The sequence below is a fragment of the Zonotrichia albicollis genome, chromosome 7 (assembly GCF_047830755.1).
Source record: "Zonotrichia albicollis isolate bZonAlb1 chromosome 7, bZonAlb1.hap1, whole genome shotgun sequence".
Taxonomy (NCBI): Eukaryota; Metazoa; Chordata; class Aves; order Passeriformes; family Passerellidae; genus Zonotrichia; species Zonotrichia albicollis.
Window position 1 is genome coordinate 36,782,322 of NC_133825.1, and position 19,273 is coordinate 36,801,594.

General features: G+C 62.3%; 2 protein-coding genes across 5 annotated transcripts; one reads left to right on the forward strand and one right to left on the reverse strand.

Annotated features, from left to right (window-relative positions):
• Positions 1-77: 77 nt before the first annotated feature.
• On the forward strand, positions 78-13,521 carry CRTAC1 (cartilage acidic protein 1). 3 transcript variants are annotated; one of them, XM_074545073.1, is made up of 16 exons: positions 78-296; positions 3,969-4,176; positions 5,341-5,537; positions 6,453-6,583; positions 7,193-7,349; positions 7,951-8,085; positions 8,367-8,512; positions 8,689-8,825; positions 9,459-9,541; positions 10,037-10,137; positions 10,222-10,390; positions 10,867-11,012; positions 11,145-11,187; positions 11,629-11,772; positions 12,862-12,987; positions 13,297-13,521. In XM_074545073.1, the coding sequence occupies exons 2-16, from the start codon at positions 3,989-3,991 to the stop codon at positions 13,422-13,424; spliced, it is 2,031 nt and encodes a 676-aa protein (XP_074401174.1). In that variant the 5' UTR covers positions 78-296; positions 3,969-3,988; the 3' UTR covers positions 13,425-13,521. The 3 variants fall into 3 exon arrangements, with proteins under 3 accessions (XP_074401174.1, XP_014131078.1, XP_005481242.1); XM_014275603.3 differs by having other exon boundaries at positions 134-296; positions 3,980-4,176; XM_005481185.4 differs by lacking the exons at positions 12,862-12,987; positions 13,297-13,521 and adding an exon at positions 12,013-12,499 and having other exon boundaries at positions 134-296; positions 3,980-4,176.
• A 208-nt stretch (positions 13,522-13,729) lies between these two features.
• Positions 13,730-17,599, reverse strand: GOLGA7B (golgin A7 family member B). 2 transcript variants are annotated; one of them, XM_074545075.1, is made up of 5 exons: positions 17,261-17,599; positions 16,098-16,292; positions 15,560-15,712; positions 15,311-15,412; positions 13,730-15,197 (listed from the first exon to the last, which is right to left on the reverse strand). In XM_074545075.1, exons 1-5 carry the CDS (start codon positions 17,270-17,272, stop codon positions 15,099-15,101), a joined length of 561 nt encoding a protein of 186 aa, XP_074401176.1. In that variant the 5' UTR covers positions 17,273-17,599; the 3' UTR covers positions 13,730-15,098. The 2 variants fall into 2 exon arrangements, with proteins under 2 accessions (XP_074401176.1, XP_074401177.1); XM_074545076.1 differs by having other exon boundaries at positions 16,098-16,223; positions 17,261-17,569.
• Between the last annotated feature and the right edge of the window lie 1,674 nt (positions 17,600-19,273).

Genomic DNA, 19,273 nt, shown 5'->3' on the forward strand with positions numbered 1-19,273 from the left:
GGGACGCCCCCTCCTCCCAGTACCGGTGCCCGGGGCGATGCTCGCCGTGCCCCCCCGCAGCACCGCGGGGCCGGACCTGGCTGCGGGCGGCCCCACCCCGCGCTCCCCATTGGCAGTGGCGCCCCCGCCCCGCTCGCCGCCGCCGCCGCCGCCCGTTCTTAAGGCGCCGCGCGGGCGGGCCGGGCCCGTCGGGAGCCGGGAGCGGAGCACCGGAGGCGGAGGCGCGCCGGGCGGCGAGGCGGCGGTGCGGGATGCGCTCCCGCCGCCGTGGGGGCGCCGGGCGGCCCCCCTGGCCCGTGAGTAGCCGTGTGGTTTTGCTGCTCCGCGAAGTTTCCCGGGGACTCCGGGGCGGGGAGGGGCGTCTGTCAACTCCGGCACGGTCACCGGCCCGGGGAGAAGTTGGTGGAGGGCGGAGCGGGACCGCGGGCGCGTAGCCTGTCCCCGTGGCGTGGCGGGGATGCGGGGTAGTGAGGCGGGAGGGAGCGGGAAGAAGGATGGGATGGGGATGGAAGGATGCTGGGCTGGGGAGAACCGTGCTCAAGAGGCTGTACAGGGATGGGCGGTGTGTGCTGGGACTGGAGAGCGCTGGCAGGAGCAGCAGCACTGCGAGCAGCGAGGGACAGCCCCTCTTTATAGCGGCACTTGTGCTTGGTCGTGGCCGAGCCCGTGGAGGAGCGGGGGGCAGTGGGCAGAGAGGTCCAGCCGTGTACCTGCCTGCGTGGGAAGGGGCTGGCTGTGTGCTGCTGGGCCTGAGCCCCCCAAGGACCTGGTGTCCCTCTGGGGCGAGCTTAGAGGCTAAGGTGACTGCTCATCTCCACACTGCATTGGCTGCTGCTGGCTGAGCCCCAGGCTGCCAGGTCCAGCGCTGAGGAGTCCTGCATAGGAGGGACAGGCTCGCAGCAGCGAGCAGACGTCGCAGCAGGACCCAGGCTCATGGGCTTTGCCTGGAGCAGAGGCACTGCAGGGTCTGGGCTGCTGGGCATTGAGGAGCTGTGGAGGGGCACTGCTGGTACTCTGGGCAGCCCAGCTGCTGTGGAAGAGGGGTCTGATGGGTCTGTGGGACGTCTCCTGCCTATCCCCTGCCCTGGCAGGTACAGCTGTGGCAGCCTAGCAATGCTAGCAATGAGAATATGATGCTAGTGGGGCACATGCAGCATGGTGGCATGAGGTGCTGGGATGTCACCATGTTGTCACTGCTTTGGGGTGCATTTGGGGTGCAGTGATGCCCTTGCTGCATGATGTCCAGAAATGTCATGGAGGTGACTGCGGCCCACAGCGGGACATTGCTGCAGTGGTGGCGCGTGACATCACTGGGGTGTGTGGTGAGCAGGGCAGCAATGTCATGGTGACATGCGGGGTGGGGTGGCCGCACAGGGACCTCACACCCACCTTCCCCATAATGTAGGCTCGGGCATGTCCATGTGTGCACAGTGAGGACATCTGGGGACAGCATCTCCCCACTTGTGGTGAGCGGTCTGGGGCCCAATCGCCTGCCTGTCCCATGGCCCTTTCCAGTCCCATCCCACCTGGGCACTGTCAGCCATAGCAATGCATGGGCTCAGATGAACCTTCATCTCTGCCTGGGGCCAGCACCCTCTCCCTGGGCTGCCTGGCTTCACCCTGCATGGGTGCCTTGGCACCCTCCCAGTGGCTCTGCCCTGCTTGGCACCTTGGCTTCGTGTCACTAGCCATACTGCAGAAACCCCCTGGGGTGACCTTGCCGCCAGATGCCACAACACAAGCCAGGACGTGACTCTGCTGGAACAAGAGAGACTGAGGTCTGCCCTGCATACAGGCAGGGTCCCATGGCCTCAAACCCCAGGTGAAGCTTCATGCTGAGACTGTGGTTCTATCAAAAGCATGCTGGGAATGATGAGGCCCTTCTGCATCTGACATGCAGAGCTTAAGTCTGCCTCCCTTCCCCTTCCCAAAATGGCCTGGCTCTGGGCTGGACATCCCTTCCCCATGGCACCAAGCACCGGATCCACTGGGAAAAGCCTTTTGTCTCTAATCAGGAGCATTGTTTCCTACTGGAAAAGCTCCATCCAGCTTGGAGGGATTTCAGCTGCAGCTGGATGAGGCAGGGGGGGCACCTGGTAGCAGTCCAGGCTCTGAGGAGTGGGAGCTGGAGTGAGCAAAGACAGGGGGCCCTGCCAATGAGCTGGGGACAGCACCCATCGTCTGGCTGTGCCTGGGAGTGACGCAGCACTGCTCTGCAGGGCCAGGAGCTTATGTGGCACCCCTGCACCCATCTGTCCACAATGTCAGTGGCTCTCCCCTGTGCTCGTTTTGGTAAGCCTGGAGTGGGGCTGTGGCAAAGGCTGCCCCTCCTTCACTGTCTGCAGGGTGACACTCAGGGACTTTCCCATCCCTCAGCAACCCAATGAACCCTGTCCCCATCACGTATCTTGAATGGGACCCCTGCACCGGGGAAGGATCCAGGCTCCTGCCCCTCAAGAGCAGCTCCATTCAGCATGGCAGGGTAATGGGCCATCACAGGAAGAGAATTGGAGCATTCCTCTCCCGAGGATAGAGCTGGGGACACACATCTACCTTGGACGCTGTGCGCAGGCTACAGATGGGGTTGGAGAGGAAAGGAGAGCAGGCTGCTGAAGCAATGGAATACAGAACTGTGGGTGTTGTGGGCAGTAGGGTTAAGGTTTCCTCTGCAGCTGGAGAACAGCTCCTTCCTGCCCAGCCGTATGGGCCTGGAAGCTAGTTATGGCATGGGAATCCTGGCCCCCAAGAGAGCCTGGCATTCCCATCACCAGAGGAGGCAGCAGCAGCAGGCTGTTTTCCACAATCTGCTGGGTCTGCTGGGGTCTAAATCTTGGGCACCTTACCCTCTCCAAGCTGAGCACATGGGGTACCACCCAGCTGCCACCACTCCTGGGCTTGCTGTCTGACTCCAACAGCACAGGGGTCAGCTGGCAGGGGATCATTCACTCCTGGACACGGGGACTGTTCCTGCCTGGGGAGGTCCTGCCCAGGCACAGTCACATGCAGCATTGTCCCCTTGCAGGCCAGGTGCCCCAACCACCCTTCTGGTTTGCAAGAGCAAAGCAGGCTGCTTTTTCTCCCAGCTGGAGTGCAGGCATGTGGGATCATGCTCACAGCCTGGGGACACACAGCTCATCTCTGGGCTCTTCCCCTCTGGAGGTGACTGCCAGGCCTGGGATGAGGGGTTTCCCTCTTAAGTACCACCTTGCTCATCACCTGTGCTACAGCCAGGTCAGAGCCAGCTCCAAAGTCTCTGCAGCCTTGCCAGCAGTGCTGGCAGAAGCTGTCCTCCGCAGTCGAGGTTAAATGAGCCTCTCGTCCCAGTCTCCTGTTCCTCCCAGCATCTCCTCATGGCTGCATCCCTGTGCAGAAGCTTTCCCTGGCCAGGCTGGAAGGAGCTCACCCTGCAGAGACCCTGGGAGGAACATTTCCTGCAGGATGGGGAAGCTGAGGCAGGTGGGAATAAGCTGATAAAGTATCCCTGTGTTTTCCCTGCGAACTTCCCCAGCTCTGGAACACCAATGGGACAGAAGACAAACTCCTTGGGCCAGTGAATGTCTTCTTCCTCTGACCCTGCCAAGGGAGCAGTGATTGACATTTTGACTTACCAGGACCTTGGAAGCCGGTGGCGCCTTAGGGCAGAGTGATCTGGGCCTGAGCCCAGCTTTGTCAGCACCCCAGAGCCCTCCTGCTCCCTCTCCAGTCCCTCCGGTAGGATGGGCTGCCAAGGCTGGGCTGCTCCTCAGCCCCAGCTCACTAGAGTGTGATCTTGTCCCAAGGGTGAACAGTGCCAGGACAGTCTGTGCATGGGGACACCAGAGTGACAGTGCCCAAGGGTCAAGGGACAGGTGGTGTGGTGCAGGCTGGGGTGCTATGGCAAGGGGTGAAAAGAGAGCATCTCCCTTGCAAGGGCAGTGGGCTGCTTGGGCATGGTGGAGCAGAGTCCTTCCTGAGCTGATGGGCTGTAGGTCTCTCCCAGGTGTCCAGGATGCTGGCGCTGTGCCTGCTGTCCCTGGCCTGGCTCAGCGAGGGCTCCCAGCGCAGCGAGCCCATGTTTGCAGCTGTCACCCACCGCCTCCTGCCGCCTGACTACGACAGCAACCCCACCCAGCTCAACTACGGTGTGGCTGTCACTGACCTGGATGCCGACGGTGACTTCGAGATCGTGGTGGCAGGGTGAGTGGGGCACCCCTAAGGCCTCAGTGACAGCGGGGACAGGAATTCCGCTCTCCTCTGTGGTCTTGTGGCTGGCTGGGGGGGTTTATGCACACAGGTGGGTGGGTTGAGGTCTGCATGCACCCACCAGTGAACTTGTGTGTGTGTGTGCACCCACAGAGGGTGTTGATGCCAGCAAGTGCCTGTGTAGAACCACGTGAGTGCCCCCATCGTCCCTTCCCTGTGGGGCGGTGGCAGCTGCCCAGCAGCCAGGGTCCACCCTGCAGTGCACAGCCAGCGTGTCCCCAGGCCGTCTCTGCTCTGCTGACAGGACTCAGCTCTCTCTGGAGATTCAGTTAATTGGCTGGAGGTTTTTTATAGTCCTTTATTGGAGTGATGGCTGGGAAGGGCCGGCAGGAGCCAGGCAAGCAGGGAGCCGTGTGCTGTGCTGCCAGTGCCCAAGCGGGGCTGGACACAGAGCAGCTGCTGCTAGCAGGTCCAACCCTGGTCAGGAAGAGCAGGGGCCATGGTGTAGGCTCTGTGTGTGTGCTGGCACTGCTGTGAGCTGCTACTGCAGGGTATCCATGTACACATCACCATCCTCACTCTCTAAAGAAGCTTGCATGCACAAGTGTGCCCACCTTTAACCTCACAGATCCCATCCAGCTAGATGGAGGCACTATGGTGGCAGGCAGTCAGAGTCTGGCCCTTATGCTGCTCTGAACATCACTGAGGCAGGAAAACTTGGGCAGGACTGGAACCCTGGAGGGGTCTGGGCAACCACTGCCAGCTGTGCTGAGTCAAGAGGGCAGCTGGAGTTTTGTAAGCAGTCGTGGTGTCCGTTGTATAACTTGTTTACTGGTGTGTTGGGCGGGAGCGGGCAAGGAGCCAGTGGGATGCTCCGTGCTGAGAGGATTTGCCTTGTGTGGCAGTTTCCTTGCCCTGGGAAAGCTCTGCAAGCAGGGACCTGCATCCCATCCTGTACTGCTGTCTGCCTGACCCCCACTGTGCTGCCAGACATGGGGTGCGTGGCAGGGTCCTTGGCCTCCATGGACCATGCAAGTCTCTGACGTTCCCATCATGGGGAAAATGCAGTATCACACCCAGTGTCCCCCCAGGGGTGAGACAGGGGCTTTAATCCCATCCTCAGTCCTTGGGAAGCCACTACCCTGCCTACACTCACAGGTACAACGGCCCCAACCTGGTGCTCAAGTACGACAAGGCGCAGGGGCGGCTGGTGAACGTGGCGGAGGACGAGCGGGGCTCCCCGTACTATGCCCTGCGGGACCGGCAGGGCAACGCCATCGGCGTGACAGCCTGTGACATCGACGGCGACGGCCGCGAGGAGATCTACTTCCTCAACACCAACAATGCCTTTTCTGGTGAGCCCTGCCGGCGGCCGGGCCCCAGGCACAGGGGGAGCCCCGGCGTGGCCGCCCGCGACCTTCGGCGTGTGAGGGATGTGTGCGGGCTGGAGTTAATTTCTCACTTGAGTGGCTCCATTGATTGATGGCGGCACGGATGGGACACTGAGCCCAGCCAGCCACCGAGTCAGCACTTCCAGCTGCCCATCGCCCTTTTTGTGGCACCCCAAGTGGGACAGAAAATTCCCTTCTGCCCCCTTGACTGTCCTGCCACAGGGACCCCACACTGTAAATCCCAGCTGTGCCCTGCAGCAGTTGTCCTCTTTGATCTCATGGCTCTCCTGTGCCTGCTGTACCAAGTCCAGTGCTGTCCCTGCTCCTGGCATGCCTGTCATGGGAACGAGACTTACATGCTCCAAACTGGCACTGGGAATCCCCAGGGCTCCCTGGCTTGGTGTTCCAGCCCAGCTCTGCCCTGTGTCCCTGACCTCCAGGCAGCAGATCTGTCTTCCCAGTGCTCCTAATTACCCGGGCTGGCAGTGGCTGCTGGCACACCTGTCCCTAAATCAGGATCTGCCATTGCTGCTGTCACAAATGGTGTAGCTCGCTGACTGTGCCTGCCACTGAATCGATTTCTTTTTCAATTTTTTTTTTTTTTGCCTTCCTGGGGATGATCTACAGAGCTGTGCCTCATTGGGACATATTTTAGCCTAATGAGTTGATTCTTCTGTGTGTCTCCCCGTGGCCCTTAAGGGTCATGGGGCTCTTGCAGCAGCAGCCCAGCCCCATTGCACTGTAGGGGGCTGCAGGGACAGCAGATATTTGGGGTGCTCTGGAAAAAGAGCACCTTTTCCACAACCTCCCTTGCTACAAAGCACCCTCCTCAGGAGGAGGCGGTGTGCTGGAGCCCACTGACCTGTACCCCTTCCCCAGGCATGGCCACCTACACAGACAAGCTGTTCAAGCTCCGCAACGGGCGCTGGGAGGACATCCTGAGTGACGAGGTGAACCGGGATGTGGCCAGCCGCTTTGCCGGCCGCTCTGTTGCCTGCGTGGACCGCACGGTGAGCAAGCAGGGTTCTGTGGGCAGGCATCTCTGCCCCCTTCCCACTCCCAGTGCCCCTTCAGTGGAGTCCTGGGCCCTGCTCCCCTTGCCCATCCCATCCCCTGCTGGCCAAGGGTGCCCCCCCAGCTGCCCCTGGGCTGTCAGGGCTCCAGCGGCCCCAGCTCTAGAGACTGTGGATGCCTGTCCACACCGTTGCCACCAGCTGATAAACGTGCCTGTCGAGGTGATTTATGTTCCTGTCACCTGCTCTTTCTTGGTCCTCCTCCTCCAGCGGTTTGTTTCCAAATGATTATCGCTAAATCAGGGTGCAGCTACTGCACGGGACAAAGGGGGCGGTGGAAACCGGGAGGACCTGGCACTCCGGGGATGCTGGGAGGGAGGATAATGTGCCCCATGCCAGCACTGTGACCAGGCAGCTCCTGGAGGCAATGGGGCACATCCCTGCTCCTGGGATGCTTTTTGCCGTGGGCTTTGCAGAGCTCTCGCTCAGCACACAGCAGCAGTGCCTGCCCCCACGGAGCAATAAGAGCATTCACAGCAGGCACCCTGTGGTCACCTGGCGATGAGCCGTGGGTGGTGGGTGCTGAGGCCGTGCTGCCGGCTGCAGGGCTCCGGCAGGTATTCCATCTACATCGCCAACTATGCCAGCGGCAACGTGGGCCCCCATGCCCTGATTGAGATGGATGTGGCTGCCAGTGACCCTGCCCGCGGTGTCGTGGTGCTGGTGGATGTGGCTGCCCAGGCTGGCGTCAGCAAGTACACAGGTACACCCGGCTGCTGTGGCCCTGCGGAGGGCACGGGGCGCTGCAGGGCACGGCGAACGGGAGAGCTGGCTGAGGCAGGGCAGTGCAGCCCCAGGTCCGTGCCACGCGTTGGGCTGCCTGACTGCCCCATCTAGTGGCAGCCCCACGGCCCGTGAAAGGCACCAGGACCATGGATACACGCCTGGCAGGACCCCTGTGCCCAGCATCACCGGGGCTAGTCCCTCCCGAGCTCACAGCATCCACAGGGCAGCCAGCGGGGTTTGGGAACGTAGGCGTCGGGAGGAACGAGCCCGCCTGCGCCCCATGCTGCCCCACCACCGTGGGGACTGCTGCGTGCCCCAGCGGTAAATTGTCACTAATTAGGAGTGTTGTCACCATGGCGATGGCAGTGATTAGGGTTGGGAGTGACACGAGCGGCTGCCAGGCCCAATTAGCTCCTGATGAGAGGGATTGGAGGTGGGCAAGAATGGGACACGGCGGGGGAGTGGAGGGGACGCGTCGTGGGGGGGTTGGGTCCAACGTGTGGGCAACACTGAGGTAACATGGGGAGCGCAAACTCCCGTGGGGCAGCTGTCCCCTCACCCCGGGCTGCTGTCCCCAGGCGGCCGTGGGGTGGCCGTGGGCCCCATCCTGAGTGACAGTGCCTCTGACATATTCTGCGGTAACGAGAACAGCCCAAATTTCCTCTTCCACAACCGGGGGGACGGGACGTACAGGGACGTGGCAGCTGCTGTGGGTGAGTAGGGGAAGCTGGGGGGAACACGGAGACCCTGGGGACTTCAGGGTAGGGGTAGCTCTGCCTGCACTGGATGAGGGCAGGGGTGGGACAGCCTGGGGACCCAGAGCCCCGCTGACTGCAGTGGCTGAGATGATCGGGGCATCCATCAGTGCAGCAGGGATGTAACCCTGTGCGTGGAGCACCTGTCTGGGGACAATAGAGCACATCCTGGGAGGTGTGCTGGGACAAGGAGGCAGGGAGGGGTTCCCGTCTCCCCCTGTCCCCTTGCGGTTCCCCAGGGCTGGATGACCCCTACCAGCATGGACGCGGTGTGGCGCTGGCTGACTTCAACCGGGACGGCCGAGTGGACATCGTCTATGGCAACTGGAACGGGCCGCACCGCCTCTACCTGCAGAGCGGGGCTCCCGGCCGCGTCCGATTCCGGGTGAGGGCCGGAGCCCCGCACCGACGGCTCTGCCACGGAGCCACTCGGCCAGCGGGGCTGCCTTCGCTCCGAGTTCCCTCTGAACCCCACCTGACAGAGAGGAGGGCACCTGGAGCATCAAAGCAGGACCCGGGTGTCGTGCTTCCTGTGCCTATTGTCAGGCTGTGTCCATGCAGGACATCGCCACCCCCAAGTTCTCCATGCCGTCCCCGGTCCGCACCGTCATCGCAGCCGACTTCGACAACGATCAGGAGCTGGAGGTTTTCTTCAACAACATCGCTTACCGCGGCTCCTCCGCCAACCGCCTGTTCCGGTAGGAGCCGGCGGGGCCGGGCACCCCGCACCCTGCGCTAGGAGCCGAGCAGCACAGCCAGGCTCACAGGGCTCCTCTCCAGCAGTGCCACGGCTCGAGCTCGGCTCATAAAAGGCGTCGTGACTGAGCCCTTCCTGGCATCATTACCAGCCACTGTGATCGTGCCTGCAGCAGCCCCTGGGGTCCCCAGCACGGCTGATTAGCAGCTGTGTGGAAACTTGTTCATGGCTCCTGTTAATTGCGGGGGTCAAGTCTTATTACTTCTGTGTAGCACCTCCTTGCCTCGTGTGTAGGGTGATGGGAACTGGTTGTCTACCCAATGTTTGCACCCATGGGTGGGTAGAGGGCAAGGGTTTTGCAAGGAGTCCTTTGGAGACATCTCCAGGTTCCAGAGGGATGCAACAGATGCTGTTGCTACTCTGCAGTTCAGATCCAGAAGCTCTCATGAAACTCCTGTTGCCTCTGCCTCGAGGGGGGACATGCCAACAGGCAGGGGACAGTCACATCATCCACACCCTATAACCATCAGGGCTGTCACCCCTACCATGATTCTTCAGGAGGGGACAGACATGTCCAGGAAGGTTCTGAGGACTGCAGGAGCTGGCATTCATACCCTGTGTGTGTCCTTGGCAGGCTCATCCGCAGAGAACACTCAGACCCCATTGTGGAAGAGCTGAATCCAGGGGATGCACTGGAGCCAGAGGGACGGGGCACTGGTGGGTACACCCCGCTCTGGCACAGCACTGCTTGGCACCTTGTTTGCCTCAGGATGCCACATGCCTGGCTGAGTTATGTGCCTGCTCCCCACCAGCAGGCTGGAGCTCCTATCACCCAGGAATGGCCCCATGGTTTCTCCCTCCACCACACCCAGCCAACAGTGCCACCTCCAGTACCCCAGAGGCACTCTTGATGTGCCCCTTCCTGGGTGTCCACTGCTCAAAGCCAGCCTCTGCATTTGAGAAGAGGTCAGGCAGCTCGCTTTGACACACAGCCACCCAGGCACTGCCTGTGCCCTCCACTGCCCAGGGTGCCAATGCACCTCGTTAGAGGTTGCCAGCCACACTCCTGCACTGATGTCACCCCATCTTCCTTTCTGTCCCTACGTGGCTGGGAGTACTCCCATTGCCAGTGGAAGGCCACAGCAGCAGCAAGGTCTAGTGCTGGGGAACATGAGGCCCGGCCTCAGACACAGCATGATTCCATCCTTGCAGGAGGTGCAGTAACAGATTTTGATGGCGATGGGATGCTGGACCTCATCCTATCCCATGGCGAGTCCATGGCACAGCCAATTTCCATCTTCAAGGGCACCCAGGTGAGTCAAGCAGGGACTCCTCGTGTTGTACCCATCCCTTCCATCCCTCCCAACTCAATCTCTCTGCTCTGTCACCCTTTGCAGGGCACCAATAACAACTGGCTGCGGGTCATTCCCCGCACGCGCTTCGGGGCGTTTGCGCGGGGGGCCAAGGTGGTGCTGTTCACGCGGCGCAGCGGGGCCCACCTGCGCATCATCGACGGTGGCTCCGGCTACCTCTGCGAGATGGAGCCCGTGGCACACTTCGGACTGGGTGAGCTAGGGGCTGCCTCCCCCCCAGCCTCCCCTGGCACTCCCCAGGGCAGGGGCCTTGTCTGCTGCCCCGGTGTCCTGCTGCGCAGTAATCGTCCCTGCCTGTCACCCTAGGTATGCTGGGCTCTGTGTAAGGCTGGGGGCAGGCTGCCCAGCCACTGCAGCTGTGCTGCAAGGGGCAGCTGCCCCCTTCCCCATGCCCTGCCTGCTGCTTTGCCCAGGCAGCAGGGCTTTCCCTTCCCTTTAGCTCTCCCCTGGTGCAGCCAAGCCTGCAGGGGTGTCTCTGCCTACTGCAAGGTCATCCCATGTACACCCCTCAGAGAACATCCATGTGCAGGGGCTGTCAGCATGAGCACCTGGAGCTGGGCTCAGGGAGCAAGGGAGAACTTTGTCCCTCCATCCCTACCACCCCGCTGGCCTCCTTTCAGCCCCTGCCCACCCTGGAGACCCTCCCTTTGATGGGCTGCCCGCCTGCAGGGCGTGACGAAGCCAGCAGCCTGGAGGTGACTTGGCCAGATGGCCGCGTGGTGTCACGAGCTGTGGCAAGCAGTGAGACAAACTCTGTCCTGGAGATCCCCTACCCTCTGGATGTGGAGGAGCCACTCATGCCTGCCCCACTGGAGGTGAGGGCCAGGTGTGGGTGTAGGGTGTGACACTTTGGGGAAAGAAAAAAGAGGCTGGGCTCTGCTGGCTCAGTGGCTGCCCAGGGGTGATTCCTCCCCATCCCAGTGGTCTCTGCTTCTTCCCAAATGCAGTGCGGGCAGGGATTCTCCCAGCACGAGAATGGACGCTGTGTAGGTGAGTGGCTGCTGAAGCACAGGTGTGCCTTTACCCAGGATGCTGTAGCATAGCCCCATGGGGGACACTGAGACTGGGAGGTGGCTGCCTGCCACATGGCTCTGTGCCAGGTACAGCTGCCTGCCTGGCACATGGCCTGGGAATGGGACACCTGTACAGCTCTAGAGGGGCACAATGGTGTCCTAGGGAACAGCGAGAGCAATGTGCTAGGGCAGGAGGCATGGCTGGCATGTGGCAGGCTGTGTGCTGCAGCCATGAGCAATGGGAGGGGCAGCAGAGGTGCAGCAGGGTGGCTGTGGCCATGCTGGGAGCCTCCTGGGCAGAGATATGGCTTATGCATGGCTGCCACTGGGGTGACCAGCCACAGTACTGGGGGAACTGGAGGGGCTGGCAGCCCCGAGCTCTCTGCCCAGACATCTCACACTGAGGGCCCTCTTGCAGACACAAATGAGTGCAAGGAGTTCCCCTTCATCTGTCCCCGGGAGAAGCCTCTCTGCATCAACACCTATGGCGGGTACCGCTGTCGCAGCAACAAGCGCTGCAGCCGGGGCTTTGAGCCAAACGAGGATGGCACAGCTTGCGTGGGTGAGTGATAGCTGGGACACCCCAACCCCATGCCAGCTGGCATCAGTCCCAAAGCACCACCTTGGGATGCTGTTGCACCCCTGACAAAGGCCAGGTCACAGCCTGTAACCTGTCGGACGGCAGCCCAGCCACCTCCACACTGGTTCTGTGTCTGTTTGTCTGTGCCTCCCACTGAACTGCCACTGACTCCCCTTCTCTTTCTCTTTTTCTCTCTTGTTCCTTCTCTTCTTCTCTGTGCAGCTCAAGTGGCCTTTTTTGGGGGCTATCCCTCTGCTGGGAGCTGGCCTGGGCTCCCCTGCAGTGCCCTCCTCCCTCAAGTCCTCGGACTCTGCCTTTGTCTCTATGCACTTTAAGCCCTGCCCATAACACGCCAGAGCAGCCTTGGTGGAAGGATGGGCCGGCCTCTGCCTGTCTCTCTTTTTCTGTCCTTGTCGAACCCTGGAAGTGCCGGCTGGGACATAGTGGGTGACCTGCAGTGGGACGGGCACAGACCTGGCTGTCCTGTGCCATCTCTGGGAAAGCAGCCCTGGGGCAGCCTGGCAGTGCCCCTTTCCCTGCCCACCCCCTGCCCCAGTGCTGTTCCTGCCATGCTGGTACCTTGCTCTGTCGCCCCGATACCGTACCATGTGCCTGCTGGTTTGGCCTGCGACGTGTGTGCTTCGCCTGCCCGCTCCTCGGTGATGGGAACGCCTCCCAGCCCTGGCAGAGGAGGCTCTTCCCAGCCCTGCAGGGGCAGGACCCTCCTGGTCTGTTTTTTAACGTATTGACCCTACTGTTTGGAGTCTGACCCTGCTTAGTCCCAACAGTCTTCCAGCCCGTCTCCCAGAGATCCCCCAATAAACTATATCCCATCTATTAACCTGGTCTGCTGAGCTCTGCAGGGCTGGGCTGTGCTTGTGCTGCTGCCCACCCTGGGACCTGGCTGGAGAGTGGTGGTGCCCCTGGCCCAGCTCTGCACTGGGACTACAGCAAAATGTGCAGCTCTGAGGGGGCTGGGGTGCAGCAAGCAGCCCTGCCTGCACCTCAACAACAGGGCTGCTTTTCCCCCCTACGTGCTATAACCCTACACTGCTCTCTTTACCCCACCAGACATCGACGAGTGTGCTCAGGGCTTGCACAACTGCAGCCAGCTGTGCATCAACAGCCCTGGGGCACACAGCTGCCTCTGCCACCCAGGCTTCCGTCCCCTCGATCCGGCTGCCAGCCAGTGCCTAGGTGAGTACCTGCAGTGCCCACCTGGTGCTGCCCTGGCAGCAGAGATGATGGGGTGTCCAGGTGTGCTCACAGCCCTACTGCTGGGGGGCAGAATGGACAGACTGTGGCTGTGCAGGAGCTGGTGGAGGAAGGACATCTGCCACCCAGCAGCCTTGGCACCAAGCAGTGACAGGATCACCTGCCCTTGTGTCCCACATTCACCCAGCCCTGGAGCTGCTCCCCTCATGCCTCCTCCATCCCTTGCCCTGCCCATGCCACACAGTCCCTGAACCCTTGGCACAGCTCTGACCTTTTCTCCTTCTTTCCCAGACATAGATGAGTGCCAGGCACAGCCTGGTCCCTGTGACCATATCTGCCACAACAGCTATGGCTCCTTCCACTGCCACTGTCACCATGGCTTCTCCCTGGGTGCTGGTGGACGCTGCTGGCGCAATTAGCCTGCTCTGGCACAGCTAGGTGTTCCCTACTATCCCCCAGCACTGTGCTGGTTGCACCCAGTGCCAATAGAATAAACCCTTTCCTGTTTTTCATGTATTCCTTGTGTGTGCCAGGCCCACATGCCTGCTACCTGTCCCCCTGCTCCCCTCGACTGCCCCCTCCTCTCCATCTCCTCCCTTCCCCCATGCTCAGCCTTGTGGGGCTCTGTCCAACCCAGTGTGAAAAGAGACACCCAGCCTGATTCTGTGCCCCCACAGCATTGTCCTGCTCACCTCCCCACCACAAGAAGATGCAGGGTAGGCAGTGGGGGAAGAAGCGTGGGGTTTATTGAGGAAGGTCTCCATGCAGGGGTGGGGGGACTCCAGCAGGAACATTGAGGCCAGGGCCACCCCACACACACATCATGACTGAGCCAAAAGAAGTCCCACAGGGCAGGGTCCTCCCTCCATGCTCCCAGGAGAGAAATGCAAGCTCAGTTCAGCTCTGCTCCCAGATAGGAATTCTTCTCCTTGGAGTGCTGGATGTCACATGGACCCTCCTATTTCCTGCTATCTGACCCTGGACCACAAACCTCCACACCTTGCCGCCAGGCTCAGGCGCTCCTCGAGGTCCCCTCTTACAGGCCAGGCTGAGAACTGGGGCACTGGTGGCAGATGCATGCAGGACACGTGGGCAGGGGAGGACTCAGCAGTGTGAGAGGAAGGGTCCTTATGGAGCTGCCCCACTGGGCACCCTCCCTGCATTAGGGCAGGTCATGGGGCAGAGTAGGCAGGGGGCTGCTGGGTACAGGCAAACTCTGCCAGGACTGGGCAGGGAGCCTGCCTCACCTATGCCACAGCTCAGCCTCGGCTGTGCCAGGCCATGAATGAGCCCAGGGCACATGGCACAGGGGCAGCACCATGCCCAGCACTGCAGCTCCCTGGCCTGGACACTGGTCCTGGGCTGGAGAGATGCATGGGTCCAGCTGGGGATGGCAGCAGGTCGTGCAGGGAGCAGAAGCAAGTGCCCAGTGTCCTGGCAGTGAAGGATGCTGCTGGAGAGGATGTAGTGCCAGATGGGGGAAGGGCCAGGAGAGTAGCAATGGGGCAGTGGGTGGCACAGAGCTGGGGTGAATGCATGGCCCATCATGCAGAAGCGGCACCAGTGCTCTGCTAGGCCCCCTGAAGGGTGCACGAGCAGCAGCCGAGCCACACCACAGCACCAAGGGCAGGCTGCCCCCAGGAGGGGACGCAGCAAGAGCTGTCAGTGCCTGTGAGTGCGGGGTTGTGCGTCCCCTGCTTAGGGCTGCCTGAGGCTTTGCCGCTCCCAGCGCCTGGCAACAGGGACGCTGCCAGCTGGGACTGCCCCTAGCAGGGCAAGCTCCTTTCGCTTGCGGCAGGGGCGGCAGCACCAAGCACGTGGAGGGCTGTAGGAGCCCCTTGGCAACAGTTTGGCTCAGTGGGAAGCACCGGGCATGCCCCAGCAGCAGGCCCTGCCCACAGTGGGTCCGAGCAGGGGCAGACCCACTGCGGGGGACAAGGAGCAGATGGGGGTGGGCAGCCGCACCCGGTAGCCCCGGCCTCCCCCTGCTGCTCTCGCTGGGCTCAGAAGCGGGTGCTCTGGTAGTGCAGCCTGCGCAGCTCGGAGAGGCCGCTGTCCCGGCAGTACGAGTCCCTGCAGGGACTCCCGGCCAGTCACCGGCCCCCCGCCCCGCCTCCACCGCTGCTGCTGCTGGAGCTGCCGCTGCTGGAGCTGCCGCTGCTGCACCGATCCTCGTAGATGGAGATCTCGATCTGGACCCTGCTAAGGAACACCAGTGAGATATGCCAGCCCAATTGCCCAGAACCCACGCCCAGTCTCCCCTCACCCTTGCCATCCCCCAAGCATCCCGCTGCCCAAAGGATACGACCCTCATGCCACGCTCCAGGGGGTCAGTGAGCAGCAGCCCCCGTGGCGCATAGATCTTCTCATTCTGGTCCTGGATGTACTTGGAGATCTTCTTCAGGACCTGTCAGCACAGGGAGGGACACTCAGGGCCTGCCAGCATTGCTGTCTACTCTGGCCTCAGTCCCATGTTCCCTGTGACACCCCTGAGCCATCCCTGTGCCCACTACCAGCTGTGCCCATCCCTGAACCCTCCCCTGCACCTCAGCACCTTCTCATAATGCGTCTCCATGCAGAGAAAGATGAAATAGGCAGTGGCACAGGCCAGACACCCCTCGAGGTATGAGCTGCCCCCAATCTTCTCCGCCTCAGCGTAGAAGCCATTTAGGGTTTTCACAGTTTCCTCAAAAAGTTGCCGCTCAATCTAGGACAGAAACCAGGGTGAAGAGGAGTCTGGCCAGGGACTGACTCTCTGCACCACCTTATCCCCTTTCCTGGGGGTCTTGGAGAGTGCTTAACTCTCTCCTCCCTGCCCAGCTGATGCCTCAGTTTGCAGGCCCCTGCCCATCTCCCACCCATACCAAGACCTGCTGCACCTGCAGCCTTCAGCAGAGCCTCCCAGTCCCCATGAGCACAAAAGCCCTTGCACACCAGCCCCGCCAGCTGTGACTGCATGCACCCAGCAGCACTGTCTGGCCCAGGGCCATACAACACCCCTTAAGTCTGCACACCTTTAGACCCTTCTTCCCACTGAGTCCCCATAGGGCAACACACCCCTCCCCCCCCCGACAACCTCTCAGACTCCCTACCCGGCTCTCCAGCTCAGGGGGAAATTTTGTCTGGAACTGGCACGTGGTCCCATCACTGTAATCCCGCTGCACAAAGACCTTGGTGGCCAGGGACGCGCTGCGCCGCAGCTCCTGCAGGCTGTGCACCTGAGGGCAGAGGGTGAGACGGGGCCTGCAGCCAGGGGAGCTGGGCATCCCTGCTGGAGGGCTGGAGGCCTGGGAGCAGAGCCATTACCCGGTGTCAGGGGCTGCAGGGAGCCCCTGGCACAGGCTGTGTCACACCATGAGCACAGCCTGGCGCTGGAGGTGCAAGGCAGGGAGCGAGGGGAGGATGGAGGCAAGGGGAGGATGCTGTGGCAGCCCCTGCTCCACAGGAAGGACGGTGAGTGCTTGTGCTGTTGCCCCAGGCTGGTGTCTGGCCTCAACCCCAGTGGTTCCTGCACGCACAAGCAAGCAGGAAGGGGACAGCCCCGTGTCCTCAGCAGTGCTCCAGGACACAGCCAACCCAACAGCTCCCAGGCTCCCGAGCAGGGGCAGGGACTGGGCAGCGGGGCTGCAGCAGCGGCCCAGTGGGTGGGCAAGCTGTAGTGGGGCATCATCTACGTGAAAAGGATTGGCAGCCCCGGCAGCAGGTGCTAAGCCCTGACTCCCCACAGTGTGTGAGAGCCCGTGCCAGTCCCTGAGCTCCAGCCTGCGGGGCAGCTTTTGCGGCTGAAGAAGGGGATGGAGGCGCCAGGTTGCACCAAGGCCCATCCCCGTGCTTCCTCTGGATGACATGAGGCTACTGCCTGCTCTGTGCCCCACAGACCGTCTGAGGCTGTCCTGCGTCTGACCCACGGCATGTGGGAGGAGAGCCCCCCGTCCCACAGCCCAACCCAGACCCGCTCCAGCCTTCACCAAAGGCGCCCTGCAGCCGCCCTGCACCCCACAGCCCTTCAGGCCCCTCACCGGCCTTTCCGCTCCCACAGAGCCCTCGCAGCCCCACACCGCTGTCCCCACGGACTCCCGCCCCACGCTGTCCCCCCGCAGCAGCGCACCCCACGCGGACCGAGCCCTGTCTGTGCCGCTCCCCGGCAGCGCAGGGCGGCGGGGAGCCGGGGAGCAGCGCGGCCCGGGGAGCTCCGCCGCAGCCCGGCCCGGGGGTGCCGCCGCCGGGGCGCCCCCGCCGCTCCGCCCGCACCCACCTCCGTGGCCATGGCGCGGCGGGCGCCGGGCCGGGCTGTGCCGCGCCGGGGGGACCGCAGCGCAGCGGCGCCGTCTCCGGGGCCGTGCGAAGCCGCGCGGGGCCGGGCGCTGTCCGCGGTGCTGCCGAGCCGAGGGGCGGAGGCGGGCCCGGCCGCCCCGTGTGCGCAGCCGCCCGGTCCGCCGCGGCCCGCCCCGAGGCACCGGGGATGGGCGCTTGCCGCCGCCGGCACGGAGCCCCTGCGGACGGCGACACCGGGTGCCCTGGGGCTGGCTCCGCAGAGGGGCTGCGAGGGAGGGCGGCTGCTGTGCGTCCCGGGGGTCCGGCAGGGCGAGTGCCGCAGCCCGGTATCTGCGGGATGCGGCTGGGGGTCCCTGCGGGGAAGCCTGGCTGCCGAGGGGGCTGCCGGAGGTAACAGCGGGTGTGAGGGGCCTTGAGAATGGCCCGGCAGGGATTTGGGGAGCCCACCGTGGGACTGGCAGAGCGCCGTGCCAAGGGACCTCATCTGAAGCTGTTTGTTTGCAAAGGAGTTGCAGCTGGTGCTGCGATGAGAGCGCGGGCAGACATCAAAGAGCAGAGCTAACGAATTCCCCGCTATCTCTGCCCATTGACAGCTCAATTAGAGCCGGAGAAATGCCAAACGGGGGGAACAGAGGCTTTCCCGGGAGGCGAAGCAGGGGGGCTCCCAGCTGGGCTGCAGTGGGGCGAGGGATGCAGTAGCTGGGCACAGGGCCCTCAGCGGGAAGGAGAGCTGCCAGCCTTCCCTGGCACCTGGGCTGTGCTGGGGGCAGCGCCGGGCCGTGCCCGAACATCTGCTCTGGCACAGAACATGGGTAACACGGATAACACAGCTAACACACAGCTAACTCACAGCTAACACAGCTGACACAGAGCTTACACTGCCAAAACACAGCTAACTCACAGCTAACTCACAGCTAACACACAGCTAACATAGCTAACACACACAGCTAACACACAGCTAACACAGCTGACACAGAGCTTACACACAGCTAACACAGCTAACTCACAGCTAACACACACAGCTAACACACAGTACACACAGCTAACACAGATAACACAAAATTTACATACAGCTAACACAGCAAACATGCCATAGCCAGCTGTCTGCAGCACAGAGGTAGCTCTGTCTGACTCCTGCTCCCTGCTCTGAGCACCAGCCCAGGCTTTGGGCAGGGCAAATGGAGGCCTGGGGGTGGTTGGAGCATGGCAGGGTTTGTGACCAAGGCACCAAAGGATCCATGCAGTCACGGACCCCAGCTGGAGGGCTCATCTTCCCCACAGGCACAAAGCCATGGATTCCACAGCTTTTGGGGAAACCTGCTGCTCCCAAGGGTCAGAGGAACCCTGCCAGCCCACTCTCCAGAGCAGTGAGGCACACCCTGCCTCGATGGTGCCACAAAACCAAGGGCACCCTTGAGAGGGTGCTGTGTGAAGCCTCCCATGCACCAAACACGTGCATGCACATTAGCACAGGCACTCGTGCATGCACTCAGGTGCCCACCCAGGTGCACATGCAGTGTGCTCACACACCTAAGCCTGTCCCCAGATGTCCCCAGCCCCTGCCTGCCATGTCCTTCCTGTGCTGCGTGCCACTGCCACGTCAGTGCTGGCCTGCCCGCCTGGCAGTCCTGCGGGTTGCCATGGCAATGCTGTGCCTGCCAGGAGATGGAGTTTGCTCTCCTGTGCTGCAGTGAGGGGCCAGGAGCAGCGGGAGGATGCTCTCCCTGCCATCCAGGCTCTGCCCATCACCCCACATCCGGTAGTGTTGCCCCAGGGTTGTCTCCTCTGGCTACACCAACCCAGCCCAAGCAAAGAACTTTTGGTTCATGTGCCTCACAGGCCATGGACCTGCTGTCTGCATGTGCATGTCCCATCCTTTGGTGGGACATCCCCCAGCACAGGGAGCTGCCTTCTGCCAGCCACACTGCCCAGGAGGGAGCAGCAGGGACAGCAGGGTAGCCTCAATGGCCAGCATGGCCCTGATGCCCTCCCT